We start from the raw sequence: 27,926 nt of genomic DNA on the forward strand, positions 1-27,926 counted from the left end.
GGCAAAGCAGACGCAAAGATGATGGAGGAGGGGGTATACGGTGGTGGCAAAGCGGGGGCTCCATTTGACCCTCTCACGTTTGTGCAGCGGCCCCAAGTCATCCTCAGAGCAGTCACTTGGGTGAGTAATAATCACTCCTTGACTTAGAAACAACAAGCCTGCCCACCCTCATCTCTTGGCTCCCATGGCTCTCAGTCCCATCACCTTGTATTGATTTTTAACTAGTAGAGATTGCAAAGCTCACTGTTCTGTAACTATAGAAAATCATATATATATAGCCATGATCACTGTCTAGCTTCCGAACTGAATCATGCAAGAAAACCTTCGAAGTTACTTGTCAGTCCCTTTCGAAATAATACGGGGCGGGGAGGGAAAAAAAAGATGGGTGGGTTCTGTTGTTACTGGGTCGTATTTGCGCATTAAATCTTTGCACTGACTTAATCCAAAATCATATAGCAATCAAGGTCATTGCCATAGTGACTGCACTTCCCTGCTCACACGACTGCACACTCATGCCATACTTCTCAAGGCCTACACAGAAATGGTGTTTGTGGTTGATTGTGTTATTCTGAAAGTGGTTTTTTATTGTAGGGGACTAGTACTGTATAAGCGTTACTTGTGCCATGCATATGGACACAGTCATAAAAAACACGAAAAGTTACCCCACTTCCAAAGGCTCTCTCTCTGACTCTAAGCACAACCCGGACAATCTGAGGCCATCAGCTTGAAGTTGAAGGATTGAGTTTTATGACACACAGTTTTTAATTTTTGGCCAAGTATTAGATGATATACGGTAAAGAAAAAAAAAAAGTGATTTTCCAGAAATCCCCGGCTGGGGGAAGAGTCCGCGGAAGTAAATGCCGGATGCCAAGGGTTAATGGTGTGTATTGCATCAGATGTACACATGGTCAAGAATGTAAGCAGTGACACTCTAGCCCCCCAAACAGCACATGAATAGCAATGTTGTATATCGCACATTATATACAGCAGCTTCAAAAAAATTAGTAAAATAAGGATATTGAGAGAATGATTGTTTAGGTACCAGCTGTGTACATTCTGTGTATCCTTTGATGCTGCAGTCAATCATGTCTTTTTATCTGTAAATCTTAATCTTATGTTCATCTGTTTGAGCTAATTGGGTTGGTCCTTTGGAATTTTGTTTTGTTTTTCTGTGTGTTTGTGGTGGGTGGGGGCACTCACCATCCACTCACTCAGTGTAGTGTTACTCTCGGGTGTCTGCCCTGTCCTCTCCTCCATCCTTCTTTCCTTCCATCTTCTGTCATTCTTTCCTTCATTCTTTCCTCGTCTTTCTGCCTGCGGGTGACTTTACACTCCCTCTTCTGTCTTTCTTTCCTTCATTCTTTCCTCTTACTTCTGCCTGTGGGTGACTCTACACTGAGTGACAAGCCAAATGGTTTCCTGTACACCAGGAAACCATTTACTATGCTGGGTGGTAACCATATAACCAAAGTTTGGTGCCTGGTGGTTTAGTGGGTAATTACAGCACTCCAGTCGGATTGAGCCAGTGAAGGTTTATATCCAAGGGATGATTGGGGTTTTTTGCTCATGTATTGCCACTTAGGGATGAGGGAGGTTGGTCACTCTTAAATGTCAGGACCAACTTGCCTAGCCCTGGGCTCCTACGCTCCTCATGGGGCAACGTAGGATTGGATGATGGATGGATGGATGGATGGATGGATAATCAGGTCTCCAGCCAGATTCCAACTTGCAGTCTAAAAACAATTTATGGCTCCAGCTACTGTAGACTACAGATGGGCATAGCCTAATGTACGTAGGTGCAGCTGATGTAAGACAATGACACTGAAAAGACTTAAAGTATACTAGACTCTAATTTTTTTAAAGTACCTGGTATACTAGACTAACTTTTTTTTACTAAAAACCATCTGTGATCCCAACTTCTCTTTAGAGGTGCTAGATGCTATCCTCAGACCCTTCAGATTCATGATCAAAGTCAAGATGGCAGCCTATGCATCACCATAGCTTTTTTTTTTTTTTTTTTTTTTTTCAAAGCACCATGCCTATTTTTGGCCAGTTTATGGGTGCCTCACTGAATTTTTACACAGTTTATGGGCACCATTTAAGCAGAACCTGTGCAGGCAGGGTCTGCATCAGAGGAGAGGTCACGGTATTTATCAACTTTGGCAGACTTGCCTCAGGTTGATGATCCTTGCTTTAGTTTGATGTAGTAATGGTTTGATGAAAACTGCATACTCTGTGTATATTCAGACTTCAACCTAGTACAGTAAACTCTCAGTTATCCACCATAATTCAGCCAAGCCCTTTGCTGGATATTGCATCCGGCTCAGTATTTGCCACTGAGCCGGATATTGCATTATTATCAGTGTCAACTTTTTCTCTCAAAAACTTTCTCATGAGTAAAAGATGAAAAGCAAGCATAAAATACAATAAAGTAATGGTAAAATACAGTGATGCAGTGCTGATTGGCTACTGTTTACAAGCCTGTTGATACATCTCGATGCCAGATATTGCAAAGAATTGTCAGTTACCGTATGGCCCATTTCGGTGCTGGGTATTGCATAATTTCACCAGATATTGCATTAATAGAGCTGAGCCAGCAGCGCTGGATATTGCATTGGGCTGGATATTGCGATGACGGATAATTGAGAGTTTACTGTATCCAGTATTTAAAATCCAGTGCTTATATTTGGCTTACCAGGTACCCATAATTCTGCATTTTCTTCTTCAGCTTACCTTAATAAAATTTAATGTTGATGATAGTGGAAATTGCATGGCGTTGTTCTTATCCATTTCATAAGCTAAACCTCAGTTCTCCCTCTGTCATACCAGTGATTTTAACATCTGATATTTTCTTTTACCAGCTATTCTCTGTGATCATCTTTGGATGTATCTCTTCACAAGGATGGAGCAAGAATACACAAGGGCAGGACACATGCCTCTACAATGAAGACAGCAATGCCTGCAACTATGGAGTGGGCATCTCTGTGATTGCTTTCTTGGCCTCGATTGGCTTTATTGCTGGTGAATACTTCTTTGAACAAATGTCCTCAGTCAAGACCAGGAAACGTTATGTTATGGCTGACTTGGGTTTCTCTGGTGAGTACAGTGTTCTGACTGAGATTCAAAGATTTAGTTTTTTGTTGCTGACTTCTGTACCTTTGGAGATTTAACCTCTTTCTTTTATTTTGTAATTGTTGGCAGGTGCTGTTATGGAGAAATCCTTTGTGATTATGCTAATGTTTTCATCTGTTTACAGAGAAGTACAGGAGAGCCCCTCTTGGTAATGTTTCTGAGACCTGGGAATGTGTATTAAGGTAGAAATAACAAAAGATGAAGCTAATTACTGATGAGAAAAGTTTATTTGGTGCTGGACCCCTCCAAGACTGCACTGTCACATTTTTTTCAAACCTTGGTCTCCATCCAACTTACCTGTAAGTTGTTTAATTAAGGGTATAGAAAATATCGTATATGGTTGTTTCTTTATTTTTTTTTCTTTTTATCTAAAATAAAAATCATGGAGTACAAATCCAATATATCACTATTGTGTTTCTGATTCGCCAAGTTGTCCGAGGGGCCCCCCGGGGGATGGGTGACAAAGCGGGATTTTGTAAAAATACCCAGGGGTATATATATTTACCAAACCTTGAGTGATGTGCATCAAAGTTAGTATGTACAGTAATCCCGCATATTTCGCGGTAGTTACGTTCTTGTAACCCCCGCGAAAAGTCAATTCCGCGAATACTCTATTAACAATTGAAAACTTGCACTTGTGTCCACCATGCTGCCCATCACACAGTCCATGTCCATACTGATTGCGAGACAATTCGCCGTCAGACAATTCCCCGTCAAAACATGGACGATTCCCCTTCAGAACAATTCGCACCCTGGACGATTCCCCGCCATTCTATAAATATACTAATCAATACTTTCATCAATATACTTATTATTAATTAATCAATACTTTAATAACTATATTTCAGGGGGATCCAGCAAAGTCTATGTTCAGTAGCGTAGGTTCTGGATATTATTTATTAGTTGCACCTTTAGTCATTAATTAACTTGTTTCTTCCTCGCTGTAGTCGCCTTTGAATTATATTCTAGCGTCACCCATAGCTATCTTCATTAATGAAGGCGAATTGTTTTGTGTTTGTTGTGACTGCGAATTGTCCCGAAACCTCCATACTCATCCCGAAATACCTTCTTACATGATTGAAAGCACATACTCCATTATGAAGGAAAAACGTAAACACCGTACGGTAATACACAATTATCTACACATTTATTAACAAAACAGTACAAAATAAAAAGATGCATTAACTGGTGATAGCAAACACTCGCACGGTCGTTTCTTAGCTTGTCGAGTAACACAATTTTCTCTGCTAAGGTCATAACTTGATCGTTTTGTCACTTTGGAGTTCTTACTAATTGTATTATTAGCCTTTGGTGAGGCTGGCTTACATCCTGGGGCCATGTGGAAAGCAAGTGGGAGGCAAGAGGCTCATATCATAGTGTGGTTACAACCACAACAGCCACTTAAGGCAGTCAGGCGTGGACTGAAGAATGCGAGGCAGAGAGCAGTGTTGCCATATCCAAACAACGAAATTATGCTAGGGCAATGAAAAAATTATGCTAGATTGAGCATATTTGTTCCAAGTAAAAAATGAATTATGCTAACTTGAAGCTAAATGATAAAATTCTATACATATTCGTGCAACATATTAATTATGTATTGTTTACTATGAAAATATTAAAATGAACCTACATACAGTAAGATGATAAATATCGGTATCTACCCATACTGCTTTTTCCCACGAAACTTACGTTTTTCTGATGGATTTTGATGTGATTCGTTCGATTTTGAGCATCATTTCCGTCGGAAATAACCAGATTTTGAGATATGACCCCCCCCCCATCCCCCTGAAATAATGAGGGATCTTTGGGGAATCGGGGGTTATAGGGAGGGGGGGAAACACAGAAAATGGTCATTTCTGACTGAAATGAAGCTGAAAATCGAATGAATCATACCAAAATCCATCGGAAAAACCTAGGTTTCATGGGTAAAGTACAAAGCTCAAACTTATCCTAACCTAACCGAACCTAACCTAAAACCTAACCTAACCTAACCTAATCCAACCTAACCTAACCTAACCTAATCCAACCCAACCAAGCCCAAACTGAAAGTAACCAACTATTCAAACATCATCTTACCTTATTCGTCTCTCTCTCTCTCTCTTTCTCTGATTTGTAGCTTTTATAAAATTATTCTAAAAATATTCCATTCCATTCTAAATTATGCTAGAATGATTCTAAAACTTCTAATATGCTAAAAAATATTCCAGACTCGAAAATTTGATCAAAATTATGCTAAAAGAATAAAATTATGCTAGATATGGTAACACTGGCAGAGGGGCCACGGGAAAGGGACAGAGGGTGGCGTGAGTTTACCGTGCTACAATTGGAAGCTGCGGGAATTTCATTTTTTTTTTTTTCTGTATATTCAAGGATATTTCTGTTGAACTTATTAATGCTAAGAAAATCCGCGAGAGGGCAAAACCGTAGACAAAAAATCCGCAAAAAATGCGGGATTACTGTATATGAGGCGTCTAGAGCCAAAGGGGCATCCCCACCAATGTACTGGTTTTGAGTTAGGTAGGGGAGACAACAGGCTTAACCCTCTTCTCAGTGACAGCACTGGTTGCCATACAAGATTCGGCCTTCTGGACAGTGGTAGAGGGGCTCAAAGTCACGTGGGTTTGTCCATGCTGCCGGGCGAACAAATCAGAGCAGGCAAGCATCTAAGCCACACAGCCCAAACCAATCAGCATTCTCACTCTCTGCCACTACCCCAGAGCAGCCAATCAGCAAGCGTGTGGCCCACCCGGTGTGCTGGTGAGACTTCCCTCCCGTATTAACTGAGGTGTCTAATTATTACGTATTGGATTTTTACTCCATTTATCGTAGATTATTGGTGACAAGATGAGCTGTTGTTACTGGGGTTGAAGGGGGGGTGACAAGATGAGTTCATCACATAGTTACAGTGAGGAGGTGGTGCCTACAACCTCTCGTAAGTGTCCGAAGTGTGTGGAGAAGTGGAAAAAGGTAGAAAAGAAGAGGAAAAGAGAGTGGTGAGGGGAGACAGCGGGAGGGGGCGTGGCACCGAGGAGGCAGAGTTGGATGTCGATCTCCTAGATGACGACCCCACCATTTAACCCCCCACTACCCCTTCTCAATTTACTTAAGCACTACACTACTTTTTTTTTTTTTAGTGTTATTATTTCAATCTATTATGGTAGAGGAAAAATAATAACTGCATTGATTTCAGATTTAGTTGTCAAAAACGTGAAATTACAGTAATAATTATTCGTTTATTAATATTAAGTGAACTGGAATCTTCAGTTAATCAAGTTTTGTACATTAATACATTCGTTGATGTTTTTTCTGCTATGTTTTTAAATCCCTACAATATGTTATTATGCCCATTTATAAATTGGGGGTTTGGTTTACTGCATATTTTGTGGTTACGGTTATTACTGTTTTGTTTTTTTGGCTGTACATGTAGATCATAGGCGCTGATGATCATTTTGATGTATAAAAGGTTTGTTTATTGCCTTCTGGTTATGACGTTGCCATAAACACAACTTTAAAGCGTCATAACTCAAAAGTACATTTTGGCGCCGATGCCCCTTTGGTTCTAGACGCCTCATATGTACTAATCCACCTGTGGGGTATTGGATAAGTGTTATACAAATGGATTAAGCAGATTTTAAGCTTTAAAACAGTGAGGAATAACAGTAGTATAGTAGATGTGCAGTTTCTTCTTGTGCATAGATACTGCATACCCAATCATCTGATATGCATGCTGATTTGAAGGAATTACAAAATAATACCGGTAATAGTCATAAATGAAGCTAGTTTCCCAATGTAAAAGCCATGTGATAGCAGTGGTGGCATATTTGAAGGAATGATATTCCAGGCAACACACACTGAGTTTTAGTAATAGTAGTTGTATTACAGCATGCCCTCATTTTATATGAGGGTGTGTTTGAAGAAACCCATCACATAATGGTATATTTGTATATCATGTCAGTTATAACACGGGTTCATTGGGGAATATGTTTTTAGCCAAGGTTCACTAACCCAACTAAGTCTGAACATAAGTTTCCACCTCATCTCAGCTGGTAGTTATTTCACTTCACTTGCTGCATTCTACCAAAATTTAGTCTTTAAAAATTAGTTTCCATCTGTAAAACAGCACGTCACACCAGAGCTGGGGCTGAAGAGTGACTCCTTCATGTAGTGGCATTGATATAACCAGATGTCTCATTGGCTTGGTTATACAGATTCCCTTCAACTCCCTCCCTGTCTCTCAAGAGGGCTGCAGGAGGAGGGCAGCTTAAGCTTGCAGTCCACTGGTTTCATATTTCCAATGAGCCTTGGGCTACAACAACAACAAACATACGTACTGACCTCATCAGCCCTACTCATACAACACAGACAGTCACCCAGAATGTCCTCATCGAAAGATCTCAGGGACCACCTGGCTGAAGTGGCAAGTTTACTACGGTCCTCTAGGTTCATGTCCAAATGAACCTGGGGCCACAGCAGCAAGTTCAGCAAGTTAATTTTGGTCATTTCAGGTTATTTTGGTCTAGTTAGGTCCATTCACATCACATTAATCCATTAAGACCTAATTAGGTCCATTCAGATTGTTAGGTCTATTCAGATCATTAGGTTTATTCAGATTGTTAGGTCCATTCAGATAATTTATGATTCATCCGGTCCAGCCCTAGTCAGAGTGGTTCAGGTTCATTTAGGGTGCCTTAGGTTCTTTGAGTGCAAGTTAATTTTAAGAATAACCATTCAGGCCAGTTAACCATTCACTCTGATGATTTATACGATTTATATGATTTTTTGGTAATTCTAGATTATTTTACTGAGTTTGGGAAGTGAAGTGGCTAAAGATACCTGTGCCTACCCTTTCTGATTCAGTGTCAGTTTGGAGCTGAGTAAAATTATTGAAAGGCATGACCTATCATTATTGTGAAGAGATTAAGGTCCATTTAAATCCTTCACTTTCATTTCTACCCATTTTAGTCAGTTCAATAGTTTTCTGTAATGTAATCACTGTAGTATATTAACAGTCTTTCCATAATTTCATTTGAGATCAAACAGTTAAAAGTGCCACAATCAAAGTGGTGGTGTAACAATGTTTTTTACGCATGATTCCCAAGAAGTGACTGAAGGTTTGTCAGGCATTCAGTGCCATCTAGGGGAGTAGCCTGGTCATCATTGCATAATTATACTGGACTGCAGTAACCTAGCCTTGGTCTCCTGCACGTTAAAGGAGATACATTATTATAGGACTGGCAAATAATGTTTTTTGTTTTTGCAGCCTTCTGGTCGTTCCTGTACTTCGTTGGATTCTGCTACTTGACCAGCCAGTGGAGGAAGGTGGAGACCCCACCACCATATGGTGTCAACAACATGCAAGCAGCCATTGCTTTCAGCTTCTTCGCCATTTTTCCATGGGTCAGTCCATATTACAGTATGTGAGCAAAAGGATACTGGGTCATTGAAATATTTAGCTACCTTCCAGTATCCCAGCAGCCAGTCCCAGAATTTGTCAGTCCAGTTTGGGGTGACTTCCACCAACGTGAGTTACAGGGTGAAATCTAAAAAACTTTCAGTGGGTGAGCTTTTTTTTTTTTTTTTTTTTTCCACCCCCCAGAAATTAAGACATTATATCTGCATACCAGGTACAGTTTGTTCAGATTTACTGTATAAATAATTTTTTCATTATTATGTCATAAAAAAACTTTGTAACTCCTTTGTAGTTACTTGTAGAGAAGTTATATATATTAGACTTGTGGACGAGCGGTTGTTATACTTGAGTAGCTTTGTAATTAGATAATCTTCTTTCCCATTTGTCATTCAGTGACAAGGAGAGGTAAAGAATAGTATGGGACTATTTTTATTTGTTTTGGAAATATTAACAAGTCTCTCACACAGAGCGTAGTATAAAGTGGAGTCCCGCTAGCTATCTCCCTATCTCTCTGTCTCTCTCTCTCTCTCTTCTAACTTGCTAAGCCTTTCTTGCCACTCTCTGCCGCTTCTATGGCCTCTTTCCTTCTGAGCTCTCTTTCCTAAATTCTGGTGAAACAGGAGTCGTATCACGTGTGTTCCCTGTGGTTGGAAAGTTCTAGAAGCCTGTGTGTGAGTATGTGTGTGTATGGTCAACAAGGCTTTGTTCACCTGGTGAATTGCTGACAACTAACTACATCATCTCCTGACTGGCTACTTCGTAATCTGTTGTCAGCTTTTCCTCAGTGTAACTTGCAAGATCATTTCTCATTCCCAGGCTCGCATAGAGCTGTCTATCTATCTATTTATCTATCTATCTATTATGATTTGTAATTATAATGTGGAGTCCTAACAATTATTGTACATTGAATATGACTCGTTGAATCATTACTTGTATTTGAATGTGCATATTTTCCACAACTAGTATCTTGTAATGAATTTGGTAGTTTGTAAAGCAGTCTTTTAGGTTTAAATTTTTAATTTATTGTAAACATAAAAGAGAGAAAAATGCTTAAACTGTAGAGCATAAAAAAGGAAACATGCATGGGAACATACACTAATAGTGATATAACAACAGTGAATGAAAATAGAATTTTACTTTGTTACATAACTATTACATCATCATCGTCATCATCATCATCATCATCATCATCATCTGGACCTCCTTTCCCACCCTAGGGCAGGGTGAGGAGTAGCAACGTCCAGACTGCCCAAGTTTGCCCAGTCCAATGGGCCACGCTTCCATACACTTATCATTCAAGCCCCCAGAATCCTGGCTCTATCTGATACACCAAAAACATTCACCACATTCTGTAGCTTCACATAAATGTATCCGATAGAGCCAGTCCAGACGCTATTATGTTAAAAAAGGGTGCCAGATCCCTGATCGTGCACTTCTTCTCACAACATTTATCCAGCCAGCTTAATCTTTTGTCAGTCCCCTAGCCTCACGGACTGCCATACCTCTCTTCCTCATACACTCATCCACCTTATCCCTCCATCCTCTCCTTGGCCTACCTTGCCTCCTCCCTCCTTCAAATTCACTTAGTTATACCTTTTTCACCACTCTATTGTTATCCATTCTCTCCACATGACCATACCATCTCAGTACATTCTTATCAATTCTGTTGTCCACAGACCATTTTCATGCCACACCATAGTCTCACATCCATATGTTAAGGTTGGCACAAGCACTCCTTCATGTAATCCTCGTGCAGCTGCAGCACTCAAGCCTCTGTTTCTTATCAAGGCCTTCATAACACCAGCTACTTTCCTTCCTTGTGTCACTCTACTTTTCACTTCTTTTGCACATTTTCCTCTCTTTTCTATCACTGTACCCAGGTATTTGAACTCTCACCAATTCCAGTCTCTCTCCATTCACTGTAACATCACACTGGGAGTCACCTTTTCTCTCAGTAACCATCTTTTAACTCTTTTCTACATTTTTACTCTCAAGGCACGGCATTCACAGACCAGCAAAACTCTGCACTAGTCTACCAAGTTCTTGTGTGGTATTTGCAAGCAGTACTGCATCATCAGCATACAACAAATTTGAGATATTCCATCCATCACCATTCATTACCAATGCCATCCCTCTCTCCATTACTCGTGTTTTTACTTCTCTCATCATCTGTGTTGAACAAACAATCAAAGGGACATCACACAGCCTTGTCGCACACCCACACCGATCGTAATTGTTCATGTTGATGGCCATATACCCTTACACATGCTTCACTACCATCATAGAAACTTGATGTCACGTAGCAGCTTACCTTCTACACTGTACATGCACCAAACCTTCAACAATCCTTTGTCGCTTGTTTTTTCCAGATCTGTGAATGTCATAAACACCCTATAGTCCTTCTCACAACCCTTCTCCATTATCTGTTTTACTGCAAATTACCTGATCCAGACATCCTCTTCCACTCCTAAGGCCACCCTGTTCATCACTTACCATTGTTACACTGCAAGAATTTCATCATAGATTAATTGTTTTTGCAGTCTGGCATCTGTGGCTCCTTGTATCTTCAATTCTTTGCTTCCAAAAATGTTGCTACTGTTGACCTAGTATCAAAATTACATGTACAATTAAGGTAAAGGGTAACTTGGTGTTCGCATTTTGAAGAGACATCAAAAGCCAGTCGTCATTTAGAAAAACATAATAGTGAGAAACAACTCTCTCTAGTAACATTGAATGTGGGGCTGCGGTGAAGACAAACTTATTAAGTGCTGTGAGAGAAGATTCTGCATTTACCGTTACAGCCTCTGCAGTCTGTATGAATCTTGCCTTCAGATTATATTGCTGATCTTTCTGCTTTGGCTTCTGAATAATTACAGACTGATCATACATCAGGCATTGTGTGTGTGTATGTGTGTGTGTGCACTCAGTACAAGAGTTGCTGTATCATTTGGGTGAATTCAGTTTAGAAGGTGGGCGATTTCTTTTTGTAGCTGGGCACTTGCCCACCCAGTTAACATATTACGTTTAGGCCTGCCTGAGTGGTACTGCCATATGTGTGACATCACAAGCTTGGTAACTAGCTGTATAACAATTCATTTTCAGGCATAAACTTCAACTACAAATATATGTTCAGAATTTTAAACAATCAAAAATTTTAAAGTGACTGGGGAGTGGCTAGGAGGAGGAGGAGGGAGATGAGAAGGGAGGAAGAGATCAGCAGGATGGAAATAGTGGGAGCAATGAAGAAAGTCAAAATGGAGAAAGCTTCAGGAATTGATTGAGTGTGTGGGGGGGAGAGATAGTAGTAGAATGGATATGGAAGATGTGCAGATTGGCATGAGAGGAAGGTAGAGTCCCAGAGGATTGGAAGTCAGGTATAATTATTTCCCTGTACAAAGATAAAAAGGGGGAAATAAGTGTCTGGTAATCATAGTGGCATTTGTATTCTTAATGGAATAGGGAAAGTATATGGTAGAATACATATTGACAGAGTTAGGGAAATAATAAAGAAAATAGTTGAAGAACAGGGAAGAGGCTGTGTAGTTCAGATGTTCATCCTAAGGTCTTGAGTGATAAAGTTTCTAGAGAAGGGAAAGAAGTTGTATGTGGCCTTCGTGTACAGTACATCCCCACAGTACGCGAGTTCTGAGTACGCGATCCCCCTTGTACGCGAGGACCATTTTTTTTTTTTTTTTTTTTTTTTTTTTTTTTTAAATGCGAATTGAGCTCCTTGTAAGCGAGACGGGCAGTGAAGAGTTGCCCAGATCCGGCTGATTTGATGTCTGAGGTGTCAGAAATAGACTTTGAAGGGTTTATGAATGAAGTGAGTGCTTTAGGTAGTGAAAGTGTCAAAAGTGCTGGTGACGGAAGTGGTGAGGAAGGTGGTGTGTCCGGAGGTGTGGTGGGTGATGCAGGAGATGCATGCTAGGTGCCTCATCCTGCCTTGGATCCTCTTCTTATCTCCATCATGCCTGTTGTCCTCTTGGGTAATGGTCTGTCTGTCTATCTATTGCCAGACGCCTCAATCCCGTTTGGGGTGGCCACAAACAAATCGCCTCCAAGTCGCCCTGTCCCCTGCCATTTCACTGCCCTGCTTCCAACTCACACCCCCCTCTCTCATATACCTCTCCACCCCATCCCTCCATCTCATCCTCGGCCTCCCCCTCCCTCTTCCCCCCTCCACCTCAGTGTGTTCCTCATAACGCTTCCTATCACATCCACTTCATGGGTAATGGTGAGCAGCCATATTCTTGTTGGCTTAGTTAAGCCATATCCTTGTTGATTTACCTAATAAAGCCATAATCTTCTTGGTTTACTTTATCTTAGGTAATATGTCTTAGATAGTTCCCAGTATAGTACAATACTTAGGTCTGAAAGGCGTCTCAAAGATTGCCCATGAAGGGGGGTGCCGCCCATATGTAATTTTTCCCATAAGTTTATGTATTCACAGTATGTGAATTCCTAGTACGCGATGTCCTCTGCCACTCATATAGGCGCGTACTAGGGGGATGTACTGTATTTGGAGAAAGCATATGACAGAGTGGATAGAAAAGGAATGTGGAAAATGTTAAGAGTATATGGAGTAAATGGGAAGCTGTTGAATGCCTTGAAGAGTATGTATGAGGGCACTAAGACTGCAGTGCGTGTGGATGGTGAACCGAGTGAATATTTTTATCTTAAGTTTGGAGTGAAACAGGGATGTGTCATGTCTCCATGGGTGTTCAGTCCGTATATGGATGGAGTTGTAAAAGAGATACAAGTTAGGGTAGTGGATGTTGGAGTGGCCCTAATGAGAGAGGGCAGTGTTTGGAAAATTCCTCTTCTGTTGTTTGCAGATGATACTGTATTGTTAGGTGAAGACGAAGAGGAACTGCAAGGCTCGGTGAATGAATCTGGGAGAATGTGTAAGAAACAGAAGCTAAAGGTGAATGAAGGGAAGTGTAAAGTTGTGGTCATCGAGAGAAATGGTCACTGAATGCACAGTGAGGTTGGATGGTGAGGAAATGAAAAATGTGAGTGCATTTATGTACTTGGGTAGTGTAATGAGTAAGGATGGAAGTTTGGAGGATGAGGTGCTTGAAAGGGTACAACAGGGAAGAAAGGTTGCTGGTTCTTTGACAGCATTGATAAATGGGAAACTGAGCATGGAAGTAAATAAGTTGCTGCATGATAGTATTGTGATACCAGCTCTAACGTATGGATACGAAGCTTGGACTTTGTTGGAAGGACACGAGTCAAGAGTGAGAGCAGTGAAAATGAGTTAAAGAGGAGCCTGTGGAGTCACATGAAGAGACAGGCTGATAAATGAGGATATAAAGGAGCGTTGTGGTGTGGATGTGATAGGAAGCATTAGGAGGAATACACTGAGGTGGTTTGGCCATGTGGAGATGATGGAGGGTGAAAGACTGACGAAGAGAGTGTATGTGAGTGAGGTGGAGGGGGGAAGAGGGAGGGGGAGGCCGAGGATGAGATGGAGGGATGGGGTGGAGAGGTATATGAGAGAGGGGGTGTGTGAGTTGGGACCGGGGCAGTGAAATGGCGGGGGATAGGGTGACGTGGAGGCGATTTATTTGTGGCCAACCCAAACGGAATTGAGGCGTCTGGCAATAGATAGAAGACTTCATTCCATTAAACAAAGGATGAATGGCTAAGAACAGTTCATGCCAGTCACATTTAATGATAGTATAGTGTGTGTGTGTGTATGTTTTATCTAAGAAAGAAGGAACCAAAAGGTAGAACCCCACAAGATTGTTCATTCCATCCATCCATCATTTAGTCCTATGTTGCAGGTGCTTAAGAGCCCGGGGCCAGGCAAGTTGGTCCTGACATTTAAGATGATAGTAACCAGCCTCACTCATCCCTGAGTGGCACTGCCTGAGCAACAAACCCCAACCATCTCTTGGATATAAACCTGTACCGGCTCAGTCCGATTAGAGTGCTTTACTTACTCGCTATACCACCAGGCACCATAATTTGGTTATATAGTTATCACCCAGCATAGTTAATGGTTTCTTGGTGTACAGGAAACCATTTGGCTTGTCACTCAGTGTAGAGTCACCGATAGGCAGAAGGAAGAGGAAAGAATAAAGGAAGGAAACAGAAGAGGGAGTGTAAAGTCACCTGTAGGCAGAAGGAAAAGGAAAGAATGAAGGAAAGACAGAAGAGGAAGGATGGAAGAGAGGAAAGGGGAGACACCAAAAGCAGCACTATATCGAGTGAGTGGATGGTGATGTAATGCCTCACACAAGGATAAATAAATTACCTCTGTATAAGGTCAACAACTATGTGGGGTAATGAAAGCATGAAGTCGGCTTAGCACACCCAGTATCTTGGAAGCAGATTTTACAAGACAAGTATCTTCCAAGATAAAGCTCGAGAGAATGAAACCCCAAGTATGTTCAGAGGAGATGCAGGATTGAGTTGGATGTTGTTAAAAATTAAAGGACACTCCTATGGAAAATTTTGACAGGTTGAAGCTAGATAACATTTCACTGATTGTCACACCCACTGCAGCACCAATGACTACACACTTGCATATCCTCTACATTACTCCAAGTAAGACTGGGGAAGCACATGCCACTTGGAATAGATGATGCATGGGACAGTGACGCAATCAGCACTGCTGCTAAGTGCAGGTGGCACGCGTTTGCACATGATCATCGTTCTCAGTCATCCCAAAAGTAGTATAGTGAGTAAGCGTTTTCCGCTGTTGTTAGCCCAAAACTGTGCTTAAGTTTTCATCAATCATTCTGTAAGATGAATGCATACTAATCCATTGCATACTGGAATGTGACAGAATCATGATCACAATTACCCCCATACAACCTTGGTGCAGTTGTCCCATTGTTGCATGTAAGGGACTACATGCTTTATGCGCAAAGGTATAAATTCACTTGTTTGCCCAAACGTACCTTATACTGTCCACAATTACTGACAGCACTTTGAAGTATGCAGGCAGCTTTATTCATTTAGTACCAAATGTTAGCATTTCCAGTAAATATATTTGTAAAAAATTAATTAACATTTTCCTGTATAAAGAGTACATAGTAATCATGTAAGGTGTTGAAATGTAGGGATTATGTATAATATCAGTAGTGAACAAGTTCCAAATGGTTAAATTTCGGAATGTACTACATAATATATTGTGTTTTGGCAACAACTTGTATAATGGACACTTTCAGGTAGTTGGCTTGATATCCTCGGTGTATGGCAATATTCTCTGTCAGTTTTGCCACCTATGTTAACCCCTAGATGCTGGGATTATTTTGGCATGGCTGCTCTCTCACAGCTATATATCCCAAAATAGCCTTTATTCAAATCTTCATATCTGGGAAAGTGTAGCAGTTAGGGAAACGGTTTAAAAACCACGTTACTCACCAACTCTTCATGTGAATGAAAGCATCCCCAGGTCTGCAGATGGTTGTGTCAGTGAGTAAGGATGTGAAAAACATGGGTAACTTTTGGCACTAGAAGCAGGATGTCTTCGTGCGTGTGTGCGCAGCCCCAACTTTGGCTTTGCTCTCAATGTTATAACCTCTCCCCCACTTGATAAGCAAGACACAGTGGCATCCAAGGCTCGCCATATGACAGTATCATTGAGCCCTTTCCTAGTATTCTTGGGCAGAGGCTTGGCAGGGGTGGATGAGGAAAGGGGTCTGCGTGAGGCGGGAATGGAATCGGACGAGGAAGTTTCAGAAAACATCGTCAGGCACCTGGGAATGTCGCAGAGAAGACTTAGGTGTGCTTGCATACGGTGGCGGGAGTCTCTCCCAACCCTTTGGTTACAAGATTAAATGGCAGCCACTTCAAACAGTGGCGGGAATACATTTGCAGTTCCTACTGACACCCAGCAGTCTGTGTCCATCCCTATTGCATCGGCCCATACTGATACCTGGTGCATAGGGGTTAATATTAAAAAGGTATTACATGCAGGAGAATAATAAGGTGTAATATGAAAAATAAATTGCTGAGGAAGAGGTGTTAGGAAATATTCTGAATCAACAAGAATATTATTTCTTCTCACTGGCTTTCTGTATAATCTTACTGCAGATAATTGAGCCACACATCTCCCTACCACTCCTGAAACCACATTTATCATCACGCCATATCTTGTGACACCTGTCTGATCTTGTCTTTCATGATTCTTCCATATATCTTAACCATAACATTTTATTGCACACACACAGTATGTCGGTAGCATTCTTTCTGCTCACCTCCAAAGATGATAAGAATGGATTTTAAATATTACAATGAAGTATTCTAAATGATGAATGTTAAATATTGCATTGAATGATGCATGTTATTTATTTACAGTGAAGCATTGTTAATGACAGTACAACATTCTGAATCATTCAGGCTGGAGCAGCGTACCTGGCCTTTTTGCGGTTCAAACAAGGGTCTGATCAGGCCTTTGCTCCCAGCTATGAAGCTGATCCCAGCAACACTGGAGGCTACAGTAGCTACCCTGATGCCACAGACCCAGATGGTGGTTACTCTCAGCCTCCTTTTGGTGGTCAGCCTGCTCAGCCACAGCAGCCAGGTATGGAGATAGGCACACCCGGTTACCAGTCAGAGGCCTAGCTGGGTTTGTGATGACATTAGCTACTGTAGCATGACTTGTAAATTGTAGACATTACATTTTAGCATAATGTATAGTGAGTCCTCATAATATATCAGTGTTATTGATGTTACTGTTTGCCATTAAGACCACAGTAAATTATGGAATGAGTTAGAGATATACCGTTGTATCGGTGGCATCAGCCCGTTGTATCGGTCGGAAGCGGTATCGGCTGATTTTGTGCCGATACTACCGATACTTAAAAGGAATTTAGTGCATAGCATATCATTGACTGGAAGTTATTTTGTTAAATAGAATTTGGATGTTCTGTAGGGATAAAAACAAATTATTGATAATATCCAGTTATTTAGTATCATATTATTTTGAGCACATTCTTTGGTAAGGAGCCACATCCGCCACCACAGACATGTACGAGACAGGTTGGTAGCCTTGCATCAACGGCTCAGAGACCTGCCACAGCCATCAGACGGCAGGCACCACCCTCCTTCACTTGTATTGTTATTGGTAGTAGTATTGGTATTGGTCAAATTTTGTGGTATCAGTATTGATATCGGTCAGAATTTTGGAATCAGTACATCTCTAAAATGAGTGCTTATCATAGTTCCATTGCAGCCCATAAAACTGATTTACCAGTTCTCCCAGCTTGTAGAACCAGTTGTACAAAGAAAATTGTTATACAGGTATTTTGGAACACATCCTTGACTTATAATGAGGACTCATATTTTATCTTACTAAATTAGTTTAGAATATTATAATACTTTTTAAGTCAAGTTTTTATTCATGGACCTCATGCAACAATTTGGTTAACATTTCAAATCTTCTTTTTCAAGAATTTGTATTGTATGCACCAATATAGTATCAGTATATGCCAGGTTTTAGATATCCTGGAACAGCCTTGATATATGTAGTTTATCTTGGTACTTTGCACTGGCTGTTACAGTAAAACCTCGTGAGTACAAGTGTATTGACATACCCCAGTGACAGATTGAGAACCGAACGTTTCACTCGATGATTAGGAATAGGGGACATGCCTCAGAAGAGTTGTGCTTTGTTCTTCAATTGATCCAACCATATGCAATTTGAAATGAAAGTAGTCTGGTGGCATGAACATCTGGTATCCGCCAGTAGATGGCGTGTGCTTTTGCCTCTACAAGCAAGCCCTGAGATAGCCAAAGCTGCATCCCAAAAAGTGAGGGAGGACCGCAGTGCACCAACAGTATGCTTATCAGTTGTATGTACATTAATGTAAATTTTTGTTGTTTATTTTTATTGCGTTTTTATTGGTACAACGTCTTTTTTTGCAACGATTCATGTTTGCAACATGGAAGTTAGGAAATGATTCAAGTTACACTCATGGTACAGTACATGTATTCATATTTATGTCAAAATTTCTCCATTCAGAAACTGAATAAAGAACAGATAAAAATACAGCATGAGGTGCATCATTAATGGCATGTATTATGCTGACTGTTCATTGATCAAAGGAAGCAGCTTCCCATGGTAAAGGATGCAGCTGATGATGCAAAGTTGTGATCTAGCCCTGCCAAAGCAACATGTGAATGCAGCGGTATATCGCGCATTTCTGTACATTATTTGCGGGCAAAATGACATTCACAGTGTAATGATAACATTGAGTGAACAGTTGTTTGTTTACCAGCAATGCACTTTCATTCTTTGATGACAAAATGTATCAGTGTGCTATCAAGCACGAACCAGGATGAATAATCCTAATATAGCGGATAATGACTGGCTTCAAGATGATATGAATAAAAAAAACTTACTGAATTATCTGGCATGGCTTTCACTGAAAACAAGTTTGTTTGGTGATGAGCTGAAATAAAAGAAAATAATGTATGATAACCTAAATACAAGTGGCAGAGATACAGCTGCACATATCGGTGATAGGACATTGACAAAAGTGGTACCTGGGAGGTACCTATATGCTCTGTCTGATTAACTTATTCTAGCTTGACATATTTACATACTTTATATATTTGCTAGTTTTAGGAGGGGGCTTGAATGTATCTCTGCTATATGTCAAGAAATGTAAGGGGAAAATTGCTTGAAAATGCAAATGATTCAAGACCCGACGACAGTCATGGACATGCACACACGTTGGGTATCGGGGTATACCTGTAAATAGTTTACAGACCTGTTGATAAAGAGATATCAAGAGGTATTTACTAAATTTGTTTGGAGGACATCCTTAAGGTAGTCAAGTAGAGCAAATGTAGAATGCCATTGGCTAGGAGTGCATGTGAGTGAGGTGGAGGGACAGGGGGTAAAGGGAGACCAAGGATTAGGTTGAGGAATGGGATGAAGAACTATATGAATGAGAGTAGGGTAGCCTGATGGCAGAGAGCTGTGTGAAGGCAGTGTGTTTTTGGCCACCCTCAGCAAAATTAAGGCATCTGGCAGTAGATGTTAGATTCAATAAGTTACCCCTAATATTGATGTTCAGGTCATAGTGTGAGCTATGGGTTGGGTGATGGTAACTGACATGCAAAGTACAGTCAAGGACAGAAGTTGACCTATTATTCACTGTGTGTACCCACAATCAAAAGAGTATCTTTACTCAGGTAATCGATGGTTTCACAATGAATGTTGCGACTGTTAGTGTTTTCTTCCTAAGGCAAATAGTTTTGAATGACAGATTTTAATACATGCTTCTTAAATTTGATACTTTACAAGATGTTGATGATTATAACAGGCATACACAAAAATGAAAAATGACTGAAGAACATTATATAGTGGTTCATCCAAGGTTTCAAAACGTATAGACAGGAAGTGTTTTGATTGTGTGTATTTCACATATGAGTCATGTCTGTCACTTTCCTTGTTGATGTAGTGTATCATCAGTAGGCCAAGAAATATACCAAGTCTCTTACAGTTAAAGAATGTAGCCAGAAGAGGGAAGTGTCAAGTTGAGGAGATAAAATATTAGGCAAACTTTTTTCTTATATCATACAGTGAAATGAACTGGTACCTATGTAATGAAAACTAACCATAATATATAAAAATTAACCTTTTTATACTAGCTGAAAATTTGCCAGAGTTTGTGTTAAATAAAGTTCATGTTAGTATATACATTTTCATTTTCTTTTTTTCTTTTGTGGGAGGGGGACAGATAGGCTGTTTGGTGATTGCATTCCCACCTTCATTTACCACAGAATTGTTAATTTGGTTAAATAGCGAAATAGCAAAGAAAGAATACTTAAATTTGGTTTAAGCTACTTAGTAATGACTGGCTAAAAAAATAATTTCACAAAATTCCAGGTTTGTAATGAGTTTTTCCTTGTATTATTCAAGTTGGTTAAGTACATTTCATCTCTCAGATTAATCAAATTCCTGATGTTCTCTCAGTTGAGGGTAGGTTGAGCATGCTGTAGTGAAAGTGCGGATGGCAGGGGAGGGGACACACAAGATTAGAGACTTAAGACCCATACTCCGATCTTCTATTATGTTTGTCTGTGCACCAGTGTACAAGACTATGTCTTGGACATACCCAGTCCTGCAGTCACACATAACAATGATCTTGAACCCAAAACGGTGCCTTTTGCTGGGTATGTACTGCCGAAATGAAATATTGCCTCTCCACAACACGAGACTCTCGTCTATGATGAGGTCTCTATAGGGATAAAATGAGGAACGGAATGTCTGCCTTAGGTGATCAAAAACCAATCTAATTTGCCTCATCTTATCTGTGTCATTAGCTTTTGCAGGATCATCAGCATCATAGAAATGGAGGCGGCTTAGAATTTGCTGAAACCGATTACGGCTCATTACTTGGCCAAATATTGGTGTAAGCATAATAGGGTCCCTTGTCCAGTATGCAGGAATTCGGTTCTTTCGTACAATACCCATCAAAAGTACCAAGGCCAAAAACAAAAACATTTCTGCAAGGGAGACTGGGTAATCATAGAGGATAGAATGCCTGCTCCTTGTGCCCTGTCTTTCACTCTCACGCCACTGGCTGTTAGCGAACCGGTTTCTCTGATCCACTATTTCCTCCACAAAAGCCTCATTGAAGAAAAGGTGGAAAAAATCCAGCCTGGTTGAATTAGGGTGAATACCGGGAGCAGTGCATCCAGCACGCCTCTGCTCAGAGAATGGGTGAATGAGGGGAGTAAAATCACTCCCATCCTCCAAGTTCCAAGACACAAAATCCTCGTCCCGATCGTGCCCATCCTCGCCTTCATCAGGGTGGGGAGGAGATGATGGTGGGGGAGGTTGGGGAGGAGGAGTGCGTATGGCTTCCCAACTTGCACTCGTCTTCCCTCTGCCTTTACCCTTCCCCTTTCCCTTACCCTTACGGCCTTGGGGAACATCAGGGGGCTGTGGGGAGGAAGCCTGGGAATATTGGGGAGCATAAGACGTGCTGGGGAGTGGCTCCTCACCTCCCTGCTCCATCACCACACCACGTGACTCACCACCCACCCTCACTGCCCCAAATGATAAGCCCCGCTGCCTCACACCACCACATGACTCACTCCCGCCACTCTCACTTTCCACACTCCTCCCAACACTTTCCCTTTCACTCCCCACTCCCTCAACGCCACTTCCGCCATCCCCAAACAAAACACTAGGCCCATACCTGTTAGAACGATGTGGTGTGCGCTCTGGGCCGCGATGAGTAATAACCTCACGGCCGTACCAAGTGGCAGCACGTCCCATGGCTATGTCCTCGTCCTCGTCCTCGAAATCGGGCTCCACATCACGTAGGGGCTGTCTAGAGGATCTTGCATGTTTTTGTGCAGACTGACCCTCTCCAGCAGCACGATAAGTCGCATAGCGCCGCTTCCTGGGGGACGGGACTTCCTCATCACTGCTGCTGCTTTCCACATCCTCTGGTTGGACATAATCTTTGTCCATCTCCTCGTCATCAAGTGGTGAATCACTATCGCCAGTAAAGGCATCCAGGGCGGCTTGAATTTCCTCCTCCGAGAGACCTCTATGCGCCATGTCTGAGCGGGACCGTTGCTAACAGGTGAGTGACCGAGCCGCAGATGAGCGCGGGTCGCGTGGGGTCGCCGAGTGTCCCCGCCTGGTGGCGGGTAGGGGAAGGTCGTGTGACACTACGTACCAAAAATCTCGCGCGAATTTTGAAAATTGTGGAAATTATGCAACTTGCAATTGCAAAACGTACCAGTACGTCGACAGGACTGGCAAATGCAAAATGTTGCAACGTATCCATACATTGACGGGACGTCTCGGGTTAACCCATGGATTGCACGATTACCCTTTTTTTCACACCGTGTGGTGTGCAAAAAATGAAGAAAAAAGTTTTTTTTCTTTTTTAGTTTTTGCTTATTATAAACTTCAAGATAAACATCAAGAGCATCATAATGGTGAAAAGAAACACTCTCTCTCTCTCTCTCTCTCTCCATCTTTGCGTAGGGCTATGCATAAGTTTACGTAGGGGAGTACCGGTAGTTAAAAAATGAATAAAAAAACAAATTTTTTTCTTTTGTTTTTGTTTATCATAAACTTGAAGATAAACATCCAGGGCATCGTCTGGGGAAAAGAAAAAATCTCTCTCTCTCTGTCTTTGCGTAGCGCCATGCATAAGTTTGGGTAGGGGCGGAGTAGTTAGCGGTGATGCACGGCCAGCACTGCCAGAGCTGTAGCTCACAACGTGACGCTACCCAGCCTGAGCTGTGGTTCGCAATCCACTGGTTAAGATGAGAGTGACCAGCCTCACTCATCCCTGAGTGGCATTACATGAGCCATAAACCCCAACCACCCCTTGGATATAAACCTACACTGGTTCAATCCGATTGGAGCACCTTAATTACCCACTAAACCACCAGGCGCTATAATTTGGTTATATGGTTATCACCCAACGTAGTAATTGGTTTCCTGGTGTACAGGAAACCATTTGGCTTGGCACTCAGTGTAGAGTCACCCATAGACAGAAGGAAGAGGAAAGAGTGAAGGAAAGAAAGACAGAAGAGGGAGTGTTAAGTCACCCATAGGCAGAAGGATGAGGAAAGAATGAAGGAAAGAAAGGCAGATGAGGAAGGAAGGAAGGGGGAAAAGGGCAGACACCCAAAGCAGCACTATTTGAATGAGTGGATGGTAAGCGCCCCCACCTACCACCAATAGACCTACACTTTCAAGGAAAATAATTTTAGTGTTACATACATCTCAGGTGATTACTCTTTGATAAAAAAATACTGGAGAACAAACAAAATGTATTCACTTAGTGATATTACAGAAAGCTGCCTGAATGCCCCTGATGGTGTGGCTATTGCTGATCCCACCGATTGGACATGATGTCAGCACCAAACATTCTCAAATATATAAAGTTTAAAACTATAAATTGCAGTGGCAGCCTAACTGTAGTCATTGAAAGCTAACTGGGGGACTTCACTTCCCAGACCCCCAGTGATTATAACCTACCTCATAGTTTGCAAACCAAAATGTGCTTTAGGTAAAACTTTGCATCAAAACAGTACTGTGCATTAAGAGTGTTTGTCAGTCATGGTGCATACGGCATTCATCGTATGACCATGTATAAAGCAAATCTTTATATACATCACGGAGGAGATGTCCATTAAAATATGATACAGGTTAGCAAAATAGCACTTGGTGATTAAATCAGAACACTTCATATTCAGTAAAATCTAAGATACACATACAGTAATCCCTCCAATAACTGATACAATAGAACCAAAGGCATGTCCGGATATTGGGTTTGTCTGGGAATTGGGAAAATGCCTCCTGGACAGGTACTTATAAACCCTAACCCAGCCTAACTCAGAAAACCACCAACATACCTCCCTACTGGACATGCATAACACCTATTTAAGACCCTGTTCACACAAGTACGGGACAGAAAGCATGAAATAAATGAAAAGGAACCAGAGAATGAGGAATTAGAAGTGAGTATGGAAAATATTTAGCAATTTACAGGGTGCTTACAACACGTCCGTGGTCATTACGAAGATTAACCTGCCTCCTCTAAGTATTAAGTGGCTTGGTTTCTAGTATTTTAGGTTTCTAGTTCCCTCCTTCTGTCCACCGCCCTTTGGCATCTTATCGAAAGACTTGTAAAATTTGAATGACTCATTAGGATTCGGGAAGGAATGTCGCAAGCTACTGGATGTGCCTTCAGGAAGGCATGTCACAGCCAGTGTGTCAATAAAGTGAGCAAGGTATTAAGTGGCTAGGTACACAAGAGAGGGGGGGGAGGGAAGCATCACTGACCGTACCCTTTTCTTTTCATTTCTAGGTGCTTCTGCTGCCATGATGATCTGTACAGTACATTAATTTGTAGTATTTCACATGTAGTTTAACATTAATTAATTAATGAGAAGGAAAAAATATTTTTTTCGGGAAATATTTAATTGTTTGTACAGTATATAGAATGAAACTAACATTTTTTTTTTTTTCGGGGGGGAAGGGGGAACCTATTTTGTAAACTGTTGAGAAACAGCTTTACCTAGAGGTTGATTATAATGCTTACCAAGATCCATAATGCAATTTCTAGCAGTTTCCTTTGTTCCATGAGATTCACAGGGGTCTCTCCTAACATCAGTGACACCATTCAGTAACTTTTTAAAGTTTCCTGTGGTTACCAACAATATGTTGGTATCTAGTGGTAATGTTAGAATGAATGTTTGTCATTATCAGATATTACTGTACTGTATTGGTACTTAGCAGTTCATTGTAGGACCATTATGCTAGTGTACATTATTTCTCTTGTTCTGATTTAAAATAATGTAATGTGTAAACATTTGCCACATTTGAACTTTCTCCTTACCCTAGTAAACCACCTTTCATTCCTCAGAATCGGAGCTTGGAACTATTTCTTCACATTGCTGACTATCGTTTATTATACTGGCTAGTACTCAGTCTACCCTAACGGCTTCTTTCCCCCTTCTCCTCTTTTCATAACTAACCTAGGTATGCAGCAGCAGCAGGCTCCACCCTACTAGTGAGGAGGTTTAGTGTGCTCGTTGAAGGCTCAGCTAGTCAGAATCCCTAGTCTGCAACACCGCTCAGCTGGACAGTAACTATTGCTCTTCCTCTCTTCTACACCATCACCACTAAGTATAATCAAGATTAATATTTTTATCACCTTCCCACAGGGGGCCATGCCAGTAAGGTGGGTCTTTTCTAGTCATTTGTAGAGAAAGAATTTACCATGCATCTCTGTTTTATTGAGTCCAAAATTAATCAGTTTAATAGGAAGATGTACAGTATGGATGCACAGTTCTGGCTGGCTTTAATAACTTGCTTTACTAAGTACCACCTTTTTCCTTTTGCATTATGGTTTGGTCTTTATTCTCTTGTTCTGACGTCATGTTAACTGTGTTGTGATTTACTTAACCCCTTCACCCTTTAGAGTCACTCCTGTTTGAAATAAAAATATGTGGTATTTGCCACAAGAAAATTTAGGGTACATTCTATGGCTGAAGGGTTAATGTAGATTGAATCTAACTCCTTCAATCGTTGGGGTCTTATAATTTTAATAAAACTGTTTGGCATTAGCGGTAGTAAAATAGCTACACAGAACTTTCTTAGGCTGAAGAAGTTAATGTCCTGTTACTGAGATGGTGAGGGCTGAGTAGAATGGTTTACCTCAAAAGTGTTCATTTTCAGATGTGCTTGATCAGATCTGGCGATTGAAAACAAAGATGATAAGTCCATTTTTGCTGGAAAAAATAATGTACAGAAGCCCATATGAGGCATCCAGTTAGGACTTGCGTAAAGATCAAGCTTCTGTGAGGTGTGATATTTTACTTCACATCAACTCATGTTATGTACAGTTGTGGTAGTGTGTATAGCAGTGTTCAGTCCTTACTAGATGACCCTGATAGCACATCTATGATAAGCAGTTCCAACCCATCACCTCACTCCCCTAACCCCCAAGGGCTGTGTTCCTGAGAAGACCAGCTCCCTGATTCAACCCTCAGCACCAGGGTTTCATCAGCCACTTGCCATATTGGTGTTTCCTAAGTCATGCCCTTGCTTTGTCAGAACTGTAGCTCTCCCCATGTATGCCTTGTTTTAACTTTTTATTTTTATTTTAAGCACTTGGTCTGAATTTTTTTTTAATGGAAATTTATTTTGATGTTAGCAGGTATTGTTTACTCTTTACAGAATCCAGTAAGAATCAATAGTAATATCCAGAACATATCCAAGAGAGAACACATGATAAAAGTTAGCTGTTGTCACAGGATTCAGCTTCCAATTTACGTATTCTCTCTCTCTCTCTCTCTCTCTCCCTGTCTCTGTCTGTCTGTCTGTCTCTCTCTCTCTCTCTCTCTCTTTCAGGAGTTCTTTCTTGAATTCTGATGGATAACTGTGCTTGGTACAGTAAGATACTATCAGTTATATTGTTAAGAGTTTCCTTTCTTACCTGTATGTGCCAATAAACCGCAATAATTAATTAATGCCCTCAATAACTACGGTAATTGTGAAACACTACTTAACTCCAGAAGTACAGTGTACAGCATACAATCTCTTGTATGTAATTTTGCTGTTAGTGCCGATAGTCATGGATAGTGTGTGTGTTGGGTGGTTCATGCTGTTTTAGATTGTAGAATCAAAACTTTCAAGGATCCTTGTGTAAATGTTATGATGATAATTTTTCCTTTATCTCTTCTGGAATATACCATTCTTCTTCTTCTTTGAATAATTATGTATTGTGCTCTTCAGATATGAAGAATTATATTTGTGTGAAGGAGATTCATTTGAATCACTGATCAGTTTTCACATACATTTTATTGGCAGTTTATTTTGGATCTTGGCAGAAGTAACAAGATAACTGATCTCTCTCTCTTGGTAATTATGTTCTCAGTACCTCTGTACTATGGCATCTTTTATTGTTGATTTATGTTGTATTACACAAAAATTGAATTTTCGTTGTTTAATCCATGGAACAGCTATTACAGCACCAGGAGCTAAAAGTTGTATTAATGTGATGGAAAGAGAATTTAACTTTGTGTGCAAGAATAATATGCTTATACTAAAATTATGCTTATTGTGAGGGTACAGCAGTTTCGTTATGACTTTGAACTCACTTCAGTTGTGGGTCCAAGTTTGTCTGGAACTATATCTTCACAGGAAACACAGTTTTAGTGTATTGATATAATTCATCCGTTTGAACAGTTCACAGCACTACAAAATGAAGACACATTATCGTAGATCTTAGTGTCTGCTGTCATGCTGGATTAGGTGGAAAGCTGTCATTAAGCACTGCCTGAAGCTCTAGGACAGTACATTTAGCTAACTGATTTTTTCTTATGTGAGTGTAATGATTTGGTTGACATCAATCATAGATGGGGTAAATCTAATGCTGAAATTATGTAAATTTTTAGTCATTGAGGCATTAATGACAATCTTTGATAAATATAAATTGTTGTGCTATGAATGAGAAGTCACAATGTATCATAACAGTAGGTCTTTAATGGAAAGATCTTGATATGAAGAATGTGAAACATTACACTGTAAATTATGGATAATTCTGTGGGTACATGTTTTAGAAGTCAAGTACACTACAGTATCAGCTTGACTCAAAGTGTGTGTGTGTGTGTGTGTGTGTGTGCACATATATATGGTACATTATATATATATATCTATCTGTCTATCTATTGCCAGACGCCTCAATCCCGTTTGGGGTGGTCACAAACATATATATATATATATATATATATATATATATATATATATATAAAAATTTAAAAGTATATATATATATATATATATATATATATATAAACACACACACACACACACACACACACACACACACACACACAGTGAAGGTAAATTATTAAATTATATTTTCTTTACACT

The 27,926-nt window shown here is 40.6% G+C and overlaps 1 protein-coding gene across 1 annotated transcript; it reads left to right on the top strand.

The window, feature by feature from the left end:
• Syngr (synaptogyrin) lies at positions 1 to 27,721 on the top strand. Its single transcript, XM_080281501.1, has 5 exons — positions 1 to 120; positions 2,862 to 3,096; positions 8,393 to 8,529; positions 16,898 to 17,081; positions 25,029 to 27,721. Exons 1-5 carry the CDS (start codon positions 19 to 21, stop codon positions 25,058 to 25,060), a joined length of 690 nt encoding a protein of 229 aa, XP_080137627.1. The 5' UTR covers positions 1 to 18; the 3' UTR covers positions 25,061 to 27,721.
• The last annotated feature ends 205 nt before the right edge of the window (positions 27,722 to 27,926 follow it).

Source organism: Coenobita brevimanus, chromosome 89 (genome assembly GCF_032717465.1).
Source record: "Coenobita brevimanus isolate Jiangsu-jjx chromosome 89, ASM3271746v2, whole genome shotgun sequence".
Taxonomy (NCBI): domain Eukaryota; kingdom Metazoa; phylum Arthropoda; class Malacostraca; order Decapoda; family Coenobitidae; genus Coenobita; species Coenobita brevimanus.

Bases quoted from the DNA above. Each gene is read 5' to 3' on its own strand.
- Syngr (XM_080281501.1), top strand. From the start codon at position 19: ATGATGGAGGAGGGGGTATACGGTGGTGGCAAAGCGGGGGCTCCATTT. The intron at 121-2,861 runs GTGAGTAATAAT...TTCTTTTACCAG, and splicing joins TCCTCAGAGCAGTCACTTGG to CTATTCTCTGTGATCATCTT. The intron at 17,082-25,028 runs GTATGGAGATAG...TAACTAACCTAG, and splicing joins TGCTCAGCCACAGCAGCCAG to GTATGCAGCAGCAGCAGGCT.